The 21,951-nt window shown below is 45.2% G+C and overlaps 1 protein-coding gene across 1 annotated transcript; it reads left to right on the forward strand.

Annotated features, from left to right (window-relative positions):
- Positions 1 to 10,646: 10,646 nt before the first annotated feature.
- Positions 10,647 to 21,706, forward strand: LOC119849135 (pro-glucagon-like). The gene is given in 7 exon segments (XM_043503242.1): positions 10,647 to 10,787; positions 13,457 to 13,556; positions 18,542 to 18,632; positions 19,280 to 19,426; positions 19,754 to 19,885; positions 21,609 to 21,648; positions 21,650 to 21,706. Coding segments are annotated over 7 exon segments (708 nt in total).
- The last annotated feature ends 245 nt before the right edge of the window (positions 21,707 to 21,951 follow it).

The following is a 21,951-nucleotide window of genomic DNA, read 5'->3' on the forward strand; positions in this document are numbered from 1 at the left end:
TGGCTCTCCAGGACTAAAACAATGGGATGCTGTGTTTGGGTTTACAAACTTTCAAAGAAAGGTTGTAATTTAAACAAAACAAAATACCATTTTCATTTACATGTATCATGAAAATGCTTTTGTTCAGTTCTGGTTTTGCAAGCCCCCTCCTTCTTTGCTTTAGTAGAAAACTTTAAATATGGAGTCTGGAGCAGGTTGGGGAAAGACCTGTAACTGTATTTCAAGGGCTACTGTGAAAAGATACCACGTTCCCTATAATTTTTCACCAAATTAACAGGTTACTATTTTTTATAGCAGAATTTTCTATCCTACAAGTTCTGGTTTCTCTCTATCTCTCCCCTCCACCTCCCCCCAACAGCTGATTTAAAAAAAATGCATTGGTAGTTCTAGGGGCTTCCCCTCCTTCCCCCCATGGCTTGAATGAGTGATGTAAAGAGTGGGGTTTGATACAGTGAATATTCAAAATTTACAGAGCTCATAAAGCATTTAGGAGGATGAATTCTGCCCCTGCTGAACTCCCAATGACCTTACCTCAAGGAGGAGGTGATCTCTTTAAACCTCAAATCCCCCTCAGTGGTTACACTGTGAGGAAAGAACTGAATTTGTGTTTTGTATCTCTATCAGATCCTGATGGAGTTTGCTTTTTAAAAGGGAAACGTATGATCTGTGAGATCAGGTTCTGACCTCACTCATTCAGAAGCTAATGCCCCTGTTCCAAATTTACACTACTAAACGAATTCAGAACCTGGCACTGTATTTTCAAGTCATAATTCAAATCCTCTACTGAATGGAGAGATCTCTATCATCAAATGTCCCCCCTTACCTTTGTAAACTCTCTGTAACACAGAGAAATTAGTTTGCTTGCTGCCTAATGCCATTTGACTTTTGTCTAAAGCTAATTAAATCATGCACAAAATCATTGCCTCTCATGCATGGGGCCCTCAAGCACTGGTTTATATTGTGGATCACTTAATAAATTAGAGATCTCTCCTGGACCAGCCCTACACACCTGTCTTGTGGTAACAGTAATACTTGCCCAAAGAAAAAGTGATGTTAAGACAGTAGTAAACTCAGTTTACTGCAGTGGCTGCTTGGTCCCAACTCCTTCCAGGTGTAACTGTGCTGTTAATTTCCTCCCCCTACCATGAATACATTTGATCAGGACTGATTCTTTCCCCTCCTTACCTGAAGTTTCCACTGCTCTAATCTCTCCGGCTCAATTGGCTGTTTTGTTCTAGCTAGGTCTTCGCTGCAAGAAATAGACAGCCTTTTTCCATAGGGAAAATAATAAACAAAATCTTAATGGAGACAAGACACAGGTAGATTTTACCTTGATGGCACTAGTACAGGTGAAAGCTATCCCACCATCTGGGGTATACTTCATCATCATCTAGACACACTGAGATAAAAACAACAGGGTTTTGTCTCCACTAAGGTTTTTACATTAAGGTAGCTAGCTTGATGTAAAAACTTGCCTTTTTTTTTTCTTTGCATTTATTTAGCCTTTATTTTTTTCTTTCTTTCTTTCTTTGTATCACTATAGAGCCCACCAGCCCTCATCATGGATCAGGACCCCATTGTGCTAGGGGCTGTACAAACACAGAACAAAAAGATGCCCTCTCCCCAGAGAGCTTGCGATCTAAGAGCTGGATACAGACAGACAGATGTGGGAGTATAAGGAAGCCTTTCTCCTTTTCAGTGTTGTACTCCCGTTTTTTGGATTTGTCCAAATATCTTGATTGTGGTTGAATTTTCAGCAAGGAAGGATCTGGAGCAGCCACACAGGTGAGTATAGTTGGTCAAGACCAACCTCTGGAAATAGATTCTAGGGCTTATTTGCAATTAACAGGGAATGTCACTGCTTAACGACATATCAGGTGTTTCACCTCTGTAACGAAAACTGTGTCATTGGCCATCTGAGAGCACAGCAACCTGGGGCAGAAATGCAATTTAATATCCAGCACAGAGGGTGAAGCAGTGTTCTTCAGTTGTAAGATTCCCGTGAGCATGATCTGAATCTTACTTGATTCTGAATTCAGATAAGTTTGATTCTCGGGGGGGGGGGTGATTTTAAAGGCAGGCGACAGGCTTAGGATGCTGAGGCTGGCAAATACCATCACAGGGATCTGGAACTGTATTGGCGGGAGATGTGTAATGCCACACTCCTTGGTGAGATCAAACCTGTGAGCTCTGGATCTTAAAGCATAACCCTCTGCCTGATCTAAAAGATTCACCTTTGTTAGCCAAGGCTGTAGCAGATTTATCAGCTTTACTGCGGGGGACGGACAGCACTCCACTGAAGGGGTTTAGGTCACATCTACACAGGGGCTGACACAGAGAGTGATACTAGACAATGCACCTGCCAAGACACAGTAGGAAGTGTGGGAAGGAAAACTGGCACCAGGGTTTCTTCCTCTGCAAATTAACTGACTGGACCCATTGACTTCCAGGTTTACTTGTGTCTTAGGCAGGGGGAGAAAACTGGACCCTGAGATTCCAGTGCCTCCAATCCCTTCTCCTTTACAAACAGCAAGGCTGAGCTAAGGATGCAACTAGGTCTGAAGTGGAGCAACTAGTTACTACAGGCCATGGGTGCATTGCAAATGGGATTGTTCATACTTTGACATGACCAGGAATGTGGGCTCACCCCACAGCATAAAGTCATCTTCTCACGGAAAGTATGGAACTGAAATCTGGCTGGCACTGAACAGAACTGAGATTCTTTGAGTGAAGGCAGCATTGGTTGGAGCACACAGTCAGATTCCATCCCCACCCATCTGCTTCCCACAGCCTGGATCCAGTATCCACCTAAGTCAATGGGAATCTTTCCATTGCCTTCACGGCAGGCTCGATTAGCCCCCATGTGTCGATCCCTGGACCCATGGAAGGATGATAGTGAAAAGGTGGTTAACCCCATTAGGAAAGGATAAGATCAACATGTGGAGGGGCCCCCCGTGTGTGGATTTTGAGATGGTGGGGAATCGGGGATAATCAGGCAGTTGGGAAGTTAGCAAGAGGCATCCGCATGGTCTATTCTGACACAATGGATGGGTCCACACAAAGCAAGGAAACCCATTGCAAAGGTACTGAAAACATAAGATGCTCATTTCACTTACCCATGCGGTGCTTCACTTGCCCATGCAGTGCTGTGTTGTTTCTGATAAAACCATTGGGTGTATCCCCCACAGCTGCGCTTGTCCCAGTGCATTCTGGGGCTCCTGAAACCCATTTCCCATAAGTCAGCTTTGCTACTGAGACAAGAGGAATTTGAGTCACCTCCAGGCGTGAAGCACTGCATTGTGGATAGGGTTATGGGGAACATGGAGAACTGGGGCAGCTACGGCTCTCATGGCTTCCTATGTAAGCTTCAGAGAAACCAACATAGGTTGCACCGGTTGAGTGAGATCAGAGCGAAGTGGTCCGACTGATGCTGGTGAGATGCCTGCGGTGAGGGCTCTGTGTGGATGCGAAGCATTGCAAAGGAGTTTCCAGCATAAGGCAACCGAAGCGTTGGACTTTTGGCAACATCTTTTTGCCTAGTGTAGACAGGGCCTGGGTGCTGTTGGCAAGGAGGGCTATCTTCTTATTGCTGTGGAAACCAGGAAGGAGGAGATGGGACTGCTGCTCTCTCTGAGCTTCAAAGGGTGTATAACAAGAGTGTGCTCTTAGCAGGGCCTTTGTTCCACAGGCTCACCTGAGAAAAGGGAGGAAGGATCAAGAAGCTGTAGGGCAGTTCCCGGCAGGGGTTATTGCCTGGGAGGGTTGTGAATCCTGCCGATTTCTAGCAATGCAACCGTGTATTTCAGTGCATTATCCATCAGAGGTGTAAACCCCAGCTGAAGACAGCTGGACGTATTAAATTGCCCTAGGACAATGCACTAACTCAGCGGCTGTTTCACCAGCTCTGGCCCAACATCCCATGTTCCAATGAAGGCGAGAGGGATGGCAGTGCCTGTGCCACCGAAACGACCAGCAGAAATGCGGTATCAGCTGGGCTAAAGACTGGTCTGTTCCCTCTTCCTGCTGCCAGCCACGTTAATGGGGAAAGAAGATGAGCCACATCGGACGCTGTCAATGGAAACTCTCTGCCCAGATCGATCACCACACTGTGCAGCGGACAGACCCCTGCCCTTCTGTCTACAACAATCACATGTTTTGTTGCTTTTGCAGTGGCTTGAGCATTGGCTTGCTAAACCTAGGGTTGTGAGTTCAATCCTTGAGGGGGCCATTTAGGGATCTGGGACAAAAATTGGGGATTGGTTCTGCTTTGAGCAGGGGGTTGGACTAGATGATCTCCTGAGGTCCGTCCAACCCTGATATTCTATTATCTTTACCCTGGGCCTTTCAAAGGGGCCTTAGGGAATTCAGATGCTGCTACCATTCAGCGAGGCACCTAACTCCCTCAAAGAATCCGGCTTACACTCTTCCTCTCTCTTTTCTTGTCGAATGTGAGGATTTTCCTTCCCACCACCCCCAGTGACAATGTAAAACTTCAAACTTGTCTCCCTCCTCAGCAAACTCACTGAACGGAGCCCCACTCAGTGGTGACTGACACGCGGTAGGGCTGGATGTTGGGTGCCGTTGGTCATGTTTGAAGGAAAGGCTCCGATTATCTCAAGTGTGAAATGGGAATGTGTGTTTCACCCGTGCTGCACTGAACAGCTGCCTTGACAACAGCTAGTGCAGCAGTCTAAATAAGATCACCAGGAGGAAACTCTGTTATTCAGTCACTCGACGGCAATCCAGGAGGTTTCGTGGTAGCTTGGACGCGCGCACTGTGGTCAGTTATCACAGGCATGGGCAAGACGGTGCAGAAGGAACCTTTACCTCCCAGCATGATAGTTCCCCACTAGTTCCAGGTTAGGTGAGGGAAATCCCCTTCCTAAACCCCTCATTATTTTTGGTATTGAGGTAATTCCTGGGAACCCCATCGTGGGACCCCATTGTGCTGGGGGCACACAGTGAGTTAATGATTCATGAATTCTGGCTCCCATCCAGTGTTCTTTCTACCCACTTGATCTTACTCCTTCGTGTCTGGGTTCACAACACCTGACTGCCCACGCTTTTATTTGAATGGCCTGTATAACCCTTTAGAAGCTGGTAATATTTTCTCCCATATGCACAGCTGATATTTTAACCCCTCCTAACTGTGTCCTAGGGAAGATCCATTTGCTTAACCTATTGTTTCCTTTAAATTGTTAATATAAGTAACTTTTTGCGTTTACTTGTAGCTTTTCATGATCAGCTACTTTCCAGATATTGGGCCATGTTAATCCCTGGCATCATTCCATTGTCATCAATTACTTTATAGGGTCTTGCATGTGATATATGCCATCATGTGCCAGCAATGCCCCTCTGCCATGTACATTTGCCAAACTGACAGTCTCTACGCAAAAGAAAAAATGGACACAAATCAGACGTCAAGAATTATAACATTCAAAAACCAGTCGGAGAACACTTCAATCTCCCTGGACACTGAATTACAGACCTAAAAGTGGCAATTCTTCACCGAAAAAACTTCAAAAATGGACTCCAAAGAGAAACTGCAGAACTGGAATTAATTTGCAAACTGGACACCATCAAATTAGGCCTGACTAAAGCTGGGAGTGGATGGGTCATTGTACAAATGAAAAACTATTTCCCCATGCTAATTTTTCCCCCTACTATTACCCACACCTTCTTTCAGAGTAGCAACCGTGTTAGTCTGTATTCGCAAATTTGTTAGTCTCTAAGGTGCCACAAGTACTCCTTTTCTTTTTGCCACACCTTCTTGACAACTGTTTGAAATGGGCCATCCTGATTACCACTATAAAAGTGATTTTTCCTCCTGCTGATAATAGCCCACTTTAATTGATTTGTCTCATTAGAATTGGTATGGCAACCCCCATCTTTTCATGTTTTCTGGGTGTGAGTGTGTATATCTATATATATCTTCCTACTGTATTTTCCACTCCATGCACCTGATGAAGTGGGGTTTAGCCCACAAAAGCTTATGCCCAAATAAATTTGTTAATCTCTAAGGTGGCACAGGTACTCCTCGTTCTTTTTACTTTATAGGGGTGTTTGTGAAAGTGCAATTCAGCAGCCATTCATTTGCCACTTGCCCTCCTCTGGAGTTATAAACTGAGCGGGAATGTTCTGAAATCTGATCCTCTATAAGGCAATAATTAAATGATACCAGTGCTCTCCAGGCTGCTTGTCAAGAAGATGGTCCTGCATTTCTGTGCCTCTATCTTAGTGTACGCTCCTTCAGGGCAGGGTGCTTGGAGACACTTGCCTTCGTTCTATGATTTCTTATGTAGATACTTGCGAGGCCGTGTCTGGTGCAACATTGCTACTTTTGTGCAGTGGCCATGGATGGGCGGGGGGAACCGTGGCTCTGATCATGTCGGTACCAGCAATGGCAAATCAGGGGTTAGGCTACAGGGCACAGTGGAATGTCTGTAATAATATAAATGCTGTGAGAGCAGCTGTGAGTTAGGGTTTCTGGGTTTCTGGGAATGGATAAAAGCTAATGGGTCCCCAGTAAGACTTCCTCTCCACTCCCCTAGACAGACACTTCCTCCCTATAGGGGGGACTCTCCTTCTGAAAACCCACCATGGATTCTTGAGTACACCCTCTGCTCTCACATCTTTGATCCTTCTCTCAAGTGTGATAGGCCAGGCCACTCCAGGGGGCATTTCCATGGCAGCATCAGCTGTGAGCTATGCCATCTCTGACTCATCCCTCTTGGACTATGGGGCTTGGAAACCCAAGTGTTCAAATGTCACAGAGGAAGCTTTTGGTCCCCCATAACTGCACACAGACACTCGCAAGTCAAGTAACACCCTTCCTTCACACCTGATTTATTATGCACCATCACTGCAGTCAGCATCAGCTTGTCTCAACATGAGTCTGAACAGTTGCTGCCTGAAACCCGGCTCCTGGTGCCAAGTTCTTAAGGCCTCACTCTCCCATTCACACTTCTGCAGGTGCTTCCTACCAGGTCTTTTGCCTGGTCAGTTCAGACAGCCCCTTCCCTGACTCTGGGCCTCTCTCCTCCATTCAGACCAGCTCCCTCTTATGGGAAGCACCACCTCTAGGTTGCCATCATGAGACCCTAGGTCACCTGAACCCACCACTGGCTCAAGCCTTGAAACCAGCACCAGTGAGCCTCCATGTGTCCCCAGGAGTGTTACAACAAGTAACTTACCTTAATCCACCCTTGGATGGGGTGATGAGGAGAAGAGATTAAATGAATGGTAAAATGGCTAGGGAGGAGCTCAGGTCTGAAGTGGGTGTAGGCTGGGATGAGGTCATGGTCGAGTCATTTCCATAAAGAAGATTGATCCCCTCCCATCTTTGAGAAAGCTTGCTTGACTGTGTGGTGTTTAAGGGGGTGGTCGTGATTTCTCCAATGTATGTCTATGGGATATGTTCAGGCAAAGCTGCGTGGCAAGGCGGGTGAGCGAAGGGCTTGCCTGGTGATTTCAGCTGTGTGGGGCATGCTTGGACTGTGGAATAAGTAGCCCAGTATAAACCTGTCCTAGAAAAGCGAGCTGGGTTTGATAACAGGTGCCAGCAATGGCATCCACTCCCGTAGCCCATTGAGCAGTGCTGGTACCGTTGTCTCACTAAGGTGGACAGGGCCAGCTGAGCTCAACACCCCATGTAGCTGGACACCTGTTTGAATGTAGAGCCTGGCACACTCTGCGGCAATAAGGAGTGACCTCAGAGGTCCAAGCCAATGAGGAAAATAGTTGTCAACACCATGCAAAGTCGTAACAGGGGAGCCATTTTGGCCCCTGGTTTAAGCTGCAGCTGCCCCAGGTGCAGGCAAGGCCAAAGCCACAGAAGATTTTGCCAGTAGACAGGCAAAGGAAACGAGTTGCTGGCCCCATCTACGCAGGAGTTTTAGCTGTGCTCGGAATCTGTTTGAAAAAGAGTTGCTGCTCAGATAGCTAAGATACTTTAGAGTAGGCAGCCTAAGATGGTTTTCTGGCTGCTGTAATCCAGGAGGCAGACCGGCTGGATCACAATGTAGGAGATATTATGCTTATAAACACAAGCCGTGTAAGATACACCTCTTCTTGGGGTAAAATGGTCGGTATTTTTGCCTGGCCAGACACAATTTTTCAGTGTGGCCAGCCAGGCAAAAATACAGGCCATTTGACCACTCCCCTGGTGGAAGGCTGCCCAAGCCAGCTGGGGCTCATTTGCTGAGCCCTTCTGAAAAAGTGGCCCCCAGGATATGCCGACACTGCACAGTTAACCCAGGCATTTGCCTTATACCTGGGTGGGTGAGCCAAGCCCAGATCTGAGCACGCCCACGACAAAGCCTTACCTGTGTCACTGTGTCCTCTTTGCTTCTGCACTCACCCCTGGGTGTCCCAGATCCTGTGCTCCTGTGTGCTGAGACACTCTGATTCTTTCCCAGACTACTGTGTCAGTTGCAGGGGAACTTTATTTGTCCTTTGGGAGGACTATCAGCCGTGATTTAGTCAGGGTCCTAACTGCAAAGAGGACGGGTTCCAGCCCAAGTGAAAGCAGGGCCTGTGTTGTAACTAATACCCCTGGCCAGGGAAGCTAGTCTTAAAGCACCTCCAAACCCAGCTCAGAGTGTGTGGAGGGTAGAGGGGATTGGGCTAAATCCCAGATAAGAGCCCGGGTTAATCATGCAGTGAAGATGGGTGACTTGCCCACTGCCCAGAATCACAGTGAGTCTGTGGCAAAGGAGGGAATTCAGCCAAGGTCCCACCCTGAGTCCCGCTCCGGTACTTCCTTTCCTGTGTATCTACTTTGCAGGGTTTAGCTAATTAATTATTTCAGATGCTCTGAAATCCTCAGCTGAAAGGTGCTACAGAGGTGCCGAGTGTGAGCATACTAAATATTGAGAATGGCCAGCAATCTTGTATCATAGATTTGTTAATGGTAAGTTCGTGCTATCATTACTGTCCTGAACTGGGGCCTGAATTAGTACAGAAAGATCAGCCATTAGCATTATTAAACCATGGATAGTTGGGAAACAAAATTAAATGCAGGCAACGCAGGTTCCATTCTTTAATTTCAGAGCAATGCAACAGTTCAGTGTGGCTCCCAGGTGAATGCACTGAAATCACCCTAACTCTGAACAGCCGGTCAATATTTAATGTTGCTGGATTTTTATTTCACTCTATTAACTTCACATCCTACAAAGGAACTTAATGAAAGGAAAACAAATATGTTGCACTTTGGAGAAACAAGATATCAGAGTTGGCTGGAAGTTCAGTACTCAGAATACATATAATAAAGGCCTTGGGATATACTATTCCAGTTTATTGATTAGCAAGCACACTCAGAGAGCAAATTGGTTATTTGTAGCTATTTAGCACTCTTATATTGCATCATTAGTACAAGGACATTAAGGTAGCAGCTTGGGGTGATGGTGGGGGGCTGGCATAATAGGTCATTGGTTCAAATCCAGGCCAGATTAAAAGTCGTTACTTTTTGATTAATGAATAATTTCCCCTCTTCTCACACATTCTACTTGAGGATTTCAAACGCTAAAGAATAAAATCTCAGCACCCTTCTGAGGTAGGCAGATGGGGAAACTGAGGCAGAGGCAAAGTGACTTACGAAAGCTCAAACATCAAGTTGGTGGCAGACCCAGGAAGAGAACCCAAGGTTCCTGTCTCACTGTCTCATGGTGGAGAACACTGATTTTTCTTAGTCTCAACCATTTCCAATGCTTGACTAGCCCAAGAGGCAACTGTAAAGCACCATATGGTACACTATGAAATTGCCAGGCATGCTGTAACCAGGGTAGTGTGATGTAGCGCTTACGAGCTCTAATAAGACATATGAAGATGGGCAGTGCAAAATGAGGTAGTGTTTCTTACCCTGCTGCAGCGTGGTTAACAAAATGGCTTCGGTCGTTACCATGTTATGATCTCTCCATTTCGGATCCGGCCATCTGTACCCACCTAGTTAAGGACTGGGATATCCAGGCTTTGAAATAGCTGGCACACACCTATATGCTGTGCCAACACCTTCCTGAAGCTACTGGCTCGTACTCCAGAATCTGTTCCATTTAAAAGGAAAATGAAGGCCTTCACTAGAAACTTTTGCCAGGATAGTGATTTTGCTTTCGGGGGTGTGATTTTTTTTTTAAGGACATTTTTATACTGGCAAAAGCCCGAATGTAGATGCAGTTATACCGACACCATGTCCTTCTGTCAGGATAGCTTATTTCATTCATGGAATTGGTGCAAGTTGTATGGACAAAAGCATTCTGTTGCTGGGATAAACTGTATCTCCGTGGTGCGGGAAGAGGGTAGCCGGCACAGCACTACCAGCAAACCCTTTACAGTGTAGACAAGATCTGAGAGCTTGTCTGCACTTGAAACACTACAACAGCACGGCTGCAGCTGCTCCATTATAGCATTTCAGTGTAGACACTCACTGCAGCGACAGGAGGGCTTCTCCCATCAGTGTAGTTAATCCATCTCCCTGAGAGGTGCTAGTTAGGTTGTCAGAAGGATTTTTCTCTTGAACTAGCACTGTCTACCTTGGGGTTATGTCAGCTTAACTACCTTGCTCAGGAGGTGTGGATTTTTCACACCCCTGAGTGACATAGCTGGGTCTTCTTAACTTTTGAGCGCAGACCTGGCCTGCGTCTCTAGCTGTTATGGTTGCTAAGAAAATGGGAAAACGTGATCCAAATGTAATGGATGTGTTGCTGAGTATGCAGAGAGCCTGGAACAACAGCTCCGAGAAGTATGCAACACTCCATTCATCTCAGGATTTGTCTGCACTGGAGCTGAAAGGTGTAAGTTCCAGTTTAGGCAGACATACCCACACTAGCTGTGATCGAGCTAACATGCTAAAAATAGCGGCGTAACCACCATGGCACAAGCAGCGGGACAGACTAGCCATCTTCAGTATGATCTCTTCTTAAACCCTAGGTATGTTCTCAGGGCGGCTAGCCCCTCCTGCTGCCCTTGCAGCCATGGCTGCTATTTTTAGCTCGCTAGCCAAGTATTCAAATACCCAGTAAAGATCATTTAAATATCAGCGCTGTTAACTATTTCATTCCATAGGTCTGGACTGCACACATGCTTGTACCAGAATAACATTTTTGATTAGTCGGGATGATTTTTTACCAATGTAGTTATACCAGTGCAGCTCTCAATGTGGATGCAGTTATACCAGCATGAAAATGCCTGATACCAGTATAGCCTTGCTTGCTACCCCCTAATGCCAGCCCTGGCTTTTATATGTAGAAAATAGTTATTGTGGCACAGGTGGGCCATGGAGCTTTTATAGCATGTTGGGGGGTGGGGCTCATAAGAATGGCCCTACTGGGTCAGACCAAAGGTCCATCTAGCCCAGTAGCCTATCTTCCAACAGTGGCCAGTGCCAGGTGCCCCAGGGAGAATGAACAGAACAGGTAACCATCCAGTGATCCATCCCCTGTCACCCATTCCCAGCTTCTGGCAAACAGAGGCTAGGGACACCATCCCTGCCCATCCTGATTAATAGCCATTGATGGACCTATCCTCCAGGAACTTATCTAATTCTTTGTCTACATTGTAATTACAACTGTGTTAAGGAATCCAGTTACAACACAGTTGCATCCAGGCCACGTTGTTATAGAACCATAGAAATGTAGGGCTGAAAGGGACTGAGAGAGGTCATCTAGTACAGTGGTTCTTAACATTTTTTCATTTGCAGACTCCTACAAAATTTGGACTGGAGTTGTGGACCCCTTTGGAAATCTTAGACATAGTCTGAGGACCCCCAAGGGTCTGTGGACCACAGATTGAGAAGCATTGATCCATCCCCTCTCGCTCATTCCCAGCTTCTGGCAACAGACACTAGGGACCCCATTCTTGCCCATCCTGGCTAATAGCCATTGGCCTCAGAAAAAAAGCTTGAGAACCCCTGCTCTACTCAGCACCGGTGAGGCCTCAGCTAGAGTACTGTGTCCAATTCTGGGTGCCGCACTTTAGGAAAGACGTGGACAACCTGGGGAGAGTCTGGAGGAGAGCAACAAAAATGATCAAAGGTTTAGAAAACCTGATTTAGGAGGAAAGGTTAAAAAAATATGTTAAGGGGTAACAGTGATCAATTGTTCTCCATGTCTGCTGAAGGTAGGAAGAGAAGTAATGGGCTTAACCTGCAGCAAGGGAGATTTAGGTTAGAAGTTAGGAAAAACTTTCGAACTATATGGGTAGTTAAGCTCTGGAAAAGGCTTCCAAGGGAGGTTGTGGAATTCACAGGAGGTTTTTAAGAACTGGCTGGACAAACACCTTTCAGGAATGCTCTAGGTTTACTTGGTCCTGCCTCAGCGCAGGGAGCTGTATTGGATGACTTCTCAAGGTCCCTTCCAGCCTGCCATTTCTATGATTCTATGAAAACATGGATGGTTCTCATTTGATACATTTACAAATGGAATTATATGATGTGGTTGCTGGTGATAACGGGATTGGACCCACTGACCCAAGAGGTCCCTTCCAGCATAGGTGCTCAAACTAGACATGCTATGGGGGCTGACACACCCCCAGCTTGAAGTGGGTTCCATCATATACAGGGTTTAGAGTTTGGTTCAATGGCTCTCAGCACCCCCACTATACAAATTGTTCCAGCATCATACATCCTATGTTCCTTTCACATATACCCCTTTTATACTGGTATAACTCCATTGGGTCAGATTCTGTGCTGCACCTCACAGCTGATGTAGCACTGGAGAGTGAGGGAAAGGTGGCTTTACCCCCCGCCCCCTTTGTGCTACCTTAATTCTGGCATGGTTAAGGGCCTGCCCAGCTCAGTGTCCCCAGGGGCTGCTCTAAGTTATGGAGGTCATGTAAAACTGCCTATGAGCTGCTCTGCTGTCCAGAGCCCTCCTGCCATGCCTCTGATCCAATCCCTCTCACCCCTGGGAACACCCCAGTACCCCAGGCTGCACAGGAAGGCAGAGTAAGGCAGCCTACAGCACCTCTAGGCTGGAGCGGGAACCCTCCCAGGCCAGGTGAATTCCCCAGGGATTCTATCAGAGCAGCGTAATGGGGCCATAGTGGGGGAGATAGAATTGGAGCCACTGGCTTTAGTGCAGTGACTTCTGCTTTATACCAATGTAAATGAAAAGAGAATCAGCCTCTGGATTGAGTAACAGCTGCCATTTGCATTTGGTAGAGGAAGTAAGGGGAATTAAGTAACATTGCCCCAATTTATCAGACCCTACAAAACTGGATCTGAAAGGAGCACCATGTGGAGTTCAGTTCTGGGCCAACACAGTTTATGCCATATCTATTACGTCCATAACGTGCACTAGTTCTTAATTTTGCGATACAGCCATGCTTAATTGCCATTAATGTAAACATATTTTAGAAGGGTATTTTCCTGCTCTGTAGGTCAATGGACCTAATGTAGCTGATCTAAGTGGCTTTGATTTGTTTTAATTAGCTGGCTGGTTTCCTGTTTATTTCATGGAAATAGAATTGGTCCATCGCACCGGGTGTATATAAAGGGTCTGAAGGTCCCAAGTTGAGACCTGAATCTGCTGGAGTCCTAACTGCTACATCGGAGGACCAGGAAGGTAAGAAGCTAAAATCCAATCTCTTTATTTTTGTAATCTCTTCTCTAAAATAATAGTGTGATGACAGCAAAGGGCTTTGACATTCTCAGGCAGAAGGAGGTATAAAAAGTAGGAACATAAGAGCTGCCTTACTGGTCAGATCAATGGTCCATCTAGCTTACTATCCTGTCTCTGACAGTGGCCAGTAAGAGAGCTTCAGGGACAGTGGCAGAACAGGACAATTTTGGAGTGATCCACCCCTGTCTTTCTCTCCCAGCTTCTGGCAATGAGAGGTTTAGGGTCACCTTAAGCATGGTGCTGCATCCCTGATCATCTTAGCTAATAGCCATTGATGGATTTATCCTCCATTCACTTATCTAGTTCTTTTCTGAACCCAGATATACTTTTGGCCATCCCAATATCCCATGGCAATGAGTTCCACAGGTTAATTGCATGTTGTGTGAAAAAGTATTTCCTCTTGTTGGTATTAAACCTGCTACCTATTAATTTCATCAGGTGACCCCAGGTTTTTGTATTGTGGGAAAGGGTAACTAACACTTCTCTATTCATTTTTTCCATGCTATTCATGATTTTATAGACCTTAGAACCGTAGCACATTAGTGATTAAAAATCTCCTGGAATGATAGAAAACTTGCAAGCTTGTTGGTAAATTTGGCAGCAGTGAGGTAGAATATTCTGCATAAATGAGAAGAATATAGGGTGACCAGGGGCTTTGTCTTATATAGGCAACTATCTCCCCCTACCCCTGAAAAAACAAAGTGTCCCTATTTTTTCAGACTTGCTATCTGGTCACCCTAGAAGAATCAGATGGTGCACCTCCAGCACTGCACAGGACAATATTAATTCTCTAGAGCAGAAGCCAGCTGTCAAGAGATCTGGGGTCAGCTTCTGTGCCTCTATGGGGGCGCTGCATGGAAGGCTTGGTCTAAAGAAAAGGGGAGGGGTGTGTGAGGCAAAAGAGCCTCTTTTTTTGTTCTTCCAATTCTGAACTGCTGTTGGGGCCAAAACAACCACTGGTGCAATCCAGGCAGCCAAGAGTGGCTCTAAAATCAGATCATGGCAGCCTCGCCAGTGCTGCCTGTGGCTTATGGTGCTAGCCAGAATAGCTCTAAAGGACTGTCAGGTGTACGACCTTGCCACCTCCCATTCCTGGCTCCTCTTCCAGCATGCCCCCAAGAACATAAGAATGGCCCTACTGGGTCAGACCAAAGGTCCATCTAGCACAGTGTCCTGTCTCCTGACAGTGGCCAATGCCAGGTGCCCCAGAGGGAATGAACAGAACAGGTAACCATCAAGTGATCCATCCCCTGTAGACCATTCCCAGCTTCTGGCAAACAGAGGCTAGGGACACCATCCCTGCCCATCCTGGCTAATAGCCATTGATGGAACTTGGCCTCCATGAATTGATCTAGTTCTTTTTTGAACCCTGTTGTGGTCTTGGCCTTCACAACATCCTCTGGCAAGGAGTTCCACATGTTGACTGTGCCTTGTGTGAAGAAATACTTCCTTTTATTTGTTTTAAACCTGCTGCCTATTCATTTCATTTGGTGACCCCCTAGTTCTTGTGTTACGAGTAGTAAACAACACGTCCTTATCTACTTTCTCTACACTAGTCATGATTTTATAGACCTCAATCTTATCTCCCCTTAGCCGTCTCTTTCAAGCTGAAAAGTCCCAGTCTTATTAATCTCTCCTCTTATGGAAGCCGTTCCATACCCCTAATCATTTTTGTTGCCCTTTTCTGAACTTTTCCAATTCCAATATCTTTTTTGAGAGGGGGCGACCACATCAGCACACAGTATTCAATGTGGGCTTACCATGGATTTATATGAGGCAACATGATATTTTCTGTCCTATTATCTATCCCTTTCTTAATTATTCCCAGCATTCTGTTCGCTTTTTTGACTGCCGCTGCACATTGAGTGGATGTTTTCAGAGAACTATCCACAATGACTCCAAGATCTCTTTCTTGAGTGGTAACAGCTAATTTAGACCCCATCATTTTATGTATAGTTAGGATTATGCTTTCCGATGTGCATTACTTTGCATTTCAACATTAAATTTCATCTGCCATTTTGTTGCCCAGTCAGCCAGTTTTGAGAGATCCTTTTGTAGCTCTTTGCAGTCTGCCTGGGTCTTAACTATCTTTAGTAATTTTGTATCATCTGGAAATTTTGCCATCTCATTGTTTACCCCTTTTTCCAGATCATTTATGAATATGTTGAATAGTACTGGTCCCAGAATAGATCCCTGGGGGACACCACTATTTACTCTTTCCATTCTGAAAACTGACCATTTATAAAAAGAAAAGGAGTACTTGTGGCACCTTAGAGACTAGTCTCTAAGGTGCCACAAGTACTCCTTTTCTTTTTGCGAATACAGACTAACACGGCTGCTACTCTGAAACGTGACCATTTATACTTACCCTTTGTTTCCTACTTTGTAACCAGTTACCAGTCCATGAGAGCACCTTCCCTCTTATCCCATGGCAGCTTACTTTGCATGAGAGCCTTTGGTGAGGGACCTTGTCAAAGGCTTTCTGAAAATCTAAGTTCACTATATCCTCTGGATCCCCTTGGTCCTCATGCTTGCTTGCAATGCAATGCTTGTTCTGGTGGAATTCTCCTTTGGCTCCTTGTAGGCAGCTTATGGCCCCTTTATACCATCAGAATAGCATATAGAGGCTGATGGGGGTGGGAGAGATCCTTCCTCTAGCATCTTGCCGCGGTGGAAAGGCTTGTGTGTTCCAGTGACCCAGGGAGGTATGTTGGTGGAAGTTTTAACTCCTGGCAGGGCCACCCACGCTGGACAGGTCAAAGGGTAGAGGCCAGATGAAAAGCAGACCACTTGCCCTTCAGGCTGGGAGTGGAGGGACAAGCCAACAGCCTATCCTTGTAAACAAGTTAAGTTATAGTGACGCGACAAGGTAGCAATGTGGGCAAACCATATGATCGAGGGGGCCGGCACAGCCGTTTTTATGCCGTACGCAATGGCTGATAGTGTGGGAGGGGATTTGGATTCAGAATTTCATACTCAGACTCAACTCTGAGTTTCATAAAATCTCTTAACCGTTTAAACCTTTTTCTCCTGGCTTGGGTAAATTTAACATAATCTGGGAATGTTTTACTACGTTTTCCTTCTCTTTCATACATGGTAAAATTCTACCCCTATCCCAGCTTGACCAAAAATTACCTTTTAAGTAAAACAATGTTCTTCCACAGGTTAACTATTTTTATATATGTAACAAAAAGCATTTGCAAAAAGGAACAACACCAGTTATTTTAGCTTTATGCCTTTTAAAATTCAAAATTAATCAAATACTATTCAACTTTGCATTTCATGTAGATTCTTTTTGTAATTCATTAGCACATTCTGTAAACATTTGTCTTCTATTGTTTTAGATATAAGCATTTGAAGGTTGTTGTTTAGCTATACATTTGATTTAAACATGAAACATTAGATTCTTGATTCATTTGATCTTGATACATTTGATTTAAACACTATCCCTTTGATTTACCACTATAATGTGATCTTGATTCATTTGATTTTCGATATATTTGATTTAACCACTATACCATTGATTTAAACACTATCCATCTGATTACTTTCCACTTAATAAAAGGGCTCCACAAATATTTTTAAATGTCCTGTTTTTCCAGAAGTGAAAAAGGTATCATTCATGAAACGGCGTCTAAAATTTTCACAATTTCTGTAAAATCATAAATAAGGGACTGATCTTGGAACTATTTAAGAATATAAGTAACTTTATTTATGTGACTGAAATTACTCTCATATAAAGTGATTGCTGGACTGGACACTGATATAAATGCTGATGTATAATGATCTTTTTATTGTGTTAATAATATTAAAACTCAGCACTGCAGCACATTTCCCAAAATATCTGTAAAAGAGAGTGAGATGCTGAACAACAAAGTGTTTTCAATGTGTTTTGCTATAAATACAATGAAAAGACAGGACAATATTTTTGAAAAGCATTTGCAGAGCTGAGATGTTAATTCAAAGCAGTCAAATGCCCAATGAGTTTTGAATTTAAATGGGAAAAAACATGTGGACTAGTGACAACTCAAAGAACATAGCTTCTTGGTGACTGATCCAAAGTGCTTTCAAGTCAACAGGAGCCTCTCCATTAACTTCAATGGACTTTGGCTTATATCTTTATTCAAAATCCTACCCAACTGAATTGAAAAAGGCCCATTCATTTAAATACAAATTAGATTGGGCTCATAAATCCTGCAGAAATGTTACATAGAATAATCTTCCTATCAGAATGCCATATTATTATCATTTATTATGTAAGAGCCTAATCTGAAGCTACTGAAGTCAATGGAAAGACTGCCACTGATTTCACTGGGCTTTGAAGCAGCATGGGGTACGCAGCCCTTTTACAAACATGGAAGAAGATAGGGTCTTTGTGTTTGTCTATGCTATGGGCACTCCGGCACCTTGGCTATGCCATTATAACCCTGTAGCATAGATGCAGGCTTCAGCAATGGATGGGTTTTTCTGTTGTTGTAGGAACTCCACCTCCCCGAGGGTTGGTAGCTAGATCTATGGAAGGTTTCTCCTGGTGCCCGAGCCGTATCTATGCTGGGAGGTTAGGTCAGCATGGCTGTGTTGCTCACAGGTGTGACTATTTCACACTCCTGAGAAATATAGCTCAGCCAATCTACATTTTAAGAGTAGACCAGGCCCTTGCCTCAAGGAATTTACAATCTACCATGTATTGATAATTCCGATATAAAACCATAAAGTGTGAGGGAATGGCTTTGGGTATGGTGTGTGCAGAAGTCACTTCATGTTCAGGAGAGAAGAGGCTGTTCCAAGCACAGGGATAGGATTAATGCATTACAGTCACACACGCAAATTACACACATCTCCTTCAGCTTGCTTTCCTGTTAGTAGATCACTTGGTTGTCTGGCCTTGTTGGTCATCTGTATTGCCCACACTTTCCGTCTTCCTTCAGAGAAACAAGCCAGGAAAATGGTGTCCTTGAAAGTTCTTGCTCTGCTCATGGTCTCTCTGAGCCTTGTTCTGACAGAGGAGAATGACTTCAGGTAAGCCACAAACGTTTTCTGTGCACTTTAGACCTCCAGTGATTTCACTGGGCACTGGATCAGATCCTTAGCCGGATCTCACGTGGTGTATCTCAGTGCACAGAGAGGTGACCAGAGAGGATGATCAGGTATAAGGGAGATTTGTCAGCCAAGTGCCCTGAGCACAGGGATGGGAGCCAAGAATTCCTGAGTTCCCAGCTGCAAACTTCACATGCAAATGAGCTAGAAATAAACGAGGATGGTTAATTCCTAAGGGATGACAGGCTTGAAGGGCTCTCATGTTTTGAAGCTGTTGAAGCCACAGGCACTTATACAAAATGGACATATGATATAACTACTCCCCCCCGTAAACTCGCTCCCACACTGGGACACAAGTGACTCCCACTGAAATCAACAGGAGTTACTTGTATCCAGGGGGATGGAAGAAAAGGTGGGAAAGGAGGATCCGGCCCCAGTGTACTTCACTAAGTTGGGCAGGCACTGCGGGAGCCTCGTCATGGCACTAGAGATATTGCAGCTGGTAATGAAATGTCACTAACCACAGTCATTAAATGGGGCATTTGCCTCAAGCTAGAAGCAGGGGGGCCTTTGCAATGTTTTCTCTCTGCCTAGCCACGATTCGCTCTGTGTCTCTCCTGCATGCTCAGTGCCAACCCAAAGAGTCCCAGCACCAGAGCCATACAGCGACGTTACTCTGAGGCCATCCTGGCCAGCGATTACAGCCGGACCATGGATAACATGCTCAAGAAGAACTTTGTGGAGTGGCTGTTGGCCAGAAGAGAGAAGAAAAGCGAGTGAGTCTTTAGTGTTGCCATTGTCCAAATTTCAGGCTGTCGTTGGCCACATGGAAGCGTATGGAGTGTGCAGAGCCCAGAATATGCTTCTTGCATGACAGCAGCAATGTTGCAGGTGTTTGAACCCCAGGAAATGCTTCGGTTCTATGGGGGGACACAGCACTGCAAGTCTCCCCTTTGCTATCTAAGGGTGCCTCCTTTGACAGCTGTGCTGCTGGTACATGGCATGGGGAGGGAGATGGGGCTTGGAAATCAAGGAAGGGAAGCATGTTACCACACTCCGGTGGAATCCCAAGGTGAAGTCCTCTTTGAATTTTGCCTTTTCAGTAACGCCATCGATCCATCCAAGAGGGAAGCTGAACCCCAAATGTCAGCTGTCGGTGGCCCAGGTGTGGAGATGGCCTCCCAAGGGGCTCAGGACTTCTTTTTCTGGCTTCTAAAAAACAAAAGAAAACAGAGGTGAGTTCTGTGACTGGAGAGCTATTTGATTGTGGAACAGTATCCCCATTGCAGGATGGGATCCCCAGTGGCTGAGTGATTTGAAGGAACACTTTCAGATTATAAAGCTTTGTTAAGAATTAGAGAGAGTTGAAACTTGGCATTTCCGATCTTTAATCGGGACACTGGTAACAACATGACTCACGACAACAAATTCTGCTGGAAAAACAAACTGTATCCCTGGTGAATTCAAATGCAACTGTCAATTCATTCCATTCATGGCCCTCACTTTTATGCACGGCAGAAGGAACAGGGTGTGGGGGTGGCAGAGAGTTTGTAGAATACTCCCCACCCACAAACACACTGGTCACCATGCACCCCAAAACTACAAAGAGGAGTGAGCTCGACCGACGGACGATCAGTGCCACATTAATGACTCTGTCTGAAGGGCTTGTCATGTCCGAAAGGGGTAAGTCACTCACGTTTCCTTCCGGTTAGTCAGTAGGAATTGCCCCAGCCATTGAGATGTCCTGTTCATTCTGCTTCCTCACTGAAGCTTTATTAAAAAGAAAAGGAGTACTTGTGGCACCTTAGAGACTAACAAATTTATTTGAGCATAGCTTTCGTGAGCTACAGCTCACTTCATCGGATACATCCGATGAAGTGAGCTGTAGCTCACGAAAGCTTATGCTCAAATAAATTGTTAGTCTCTAACAGGTGCCACAAGTACTCCTTTTCTTTTTGCAAATACAGACTAAACAGCTGCTACTCTGAACCTGAAGCTTTTATATTGCACAAGAGAGCCTGGTTATTAAGACCAAAACACCCTTTAATTTAAAACTGCGGTCACTGCTATGGTTTTGGCTGGGATGCTCTGACAGCAGCTTGGGAGTTTCTATTAAGGAGCAAATGACCAAGGGAGATTGTCTTGCCTGCGGCAATATCCAGGGACTCCAAGTGGCATCTTGAGGGACAAGACTGGATCCATGCAGGATTACCTAGATCAGGTCCAGATTACCTAAATTGGTCCAGATCAGGAGGCAGAGATTTATTTGGGAGATTCCTCAAAACGGGGGGTAAAATGGAGGGAAAGCCATGCTGTGCTTTCAGAGGGAAAGAGCGTGGAGAGATACATTTAGTAAAGGAAATGCGGAGCACTGAGAGAGGCAGAGAGGAGGGAACACACACGCCCCTGACTGGGGAGTCCTTGAACAGTTAGAGCCAGACAGCAGGTGAATTTAGACAAGACCCTGAGCTTCAAAATTTGAATCTGGCTCTAAACTTTCCCATTCAGATCCCGGGGGTTGATCTGGACCCAACTCTAATTTATTTATAGAGTGAAATTCTCTTGGCTTTACCTTCTGATAAGAGAATCACTGTCCAGTCTGTCCAGCAAAGCAAGTTCTCTTTGACATTGGCATTGCTACCTTTTGCAAAAATTCTCACCTTCAAACCTCTCTGCTGGGCAACCTGAATTGCATGAGCAAATTTTCTAGTGAAGACAAGACTTGAAGCGGAGAAGGAAGCTTGCTCTGCCAATGCCCCATCCTGTACCTGTCCAGTGTAAGACTCCAGTCTCCAGGGATGGCAATCAAACATCTTCCAATAGCACTAAAGCGGTGACTATATTTGCAAGCAAAGGAAAACACAAAGCTGCCGGGTCATGGGGGGAGATTTGTATTCCTGGCTTGTTATCAAATGAAACTGGATTATCCCTGTTCCTCTGATTTACATTTGTTGGCAGTCTTACTGCTCCCAAAGAATCTGATCACTTGAAAGACGTTTCTGAGCCAGGAGCTATTGGCGTGGCTGATGTCTGCTGATCTCTGCAGACCAACGTGAGTGGCTGTTCTTCCTATTCCTGTTTTTTAATGCTTCTCTTCAGTTCCTATCCCCTCCCTCTCACTGTACAAATAGCTGCATAGAGGTGCTGGGCTGCTTTGTGACAGACTTTAGATTTCTTCAGATAATGTTCAGGTCAGATCATTAGTTGCACTGGCACAGCCCAGGAATAATGTCTTCATCCCACCTTAATAGTAACATAACATACATGAGAACAGTCACACTGGATCACACCAATGGTCCAT

The sequence above is a fragment of the Dermochelys coriacea genome, chromosome 27, assembly GCF_009764565.3.
Source record: "Dermochelys coriacea isolate rDerCor1 chromosome 27, rDerCor1.pri.v4, whole genome shotgun sequence".
Lineage (NCBI taxonomy): Eukaryota > Metazoa > Chordata > Testudines > Dermochelyidae > Dermochelys > Dermochelys coriacea.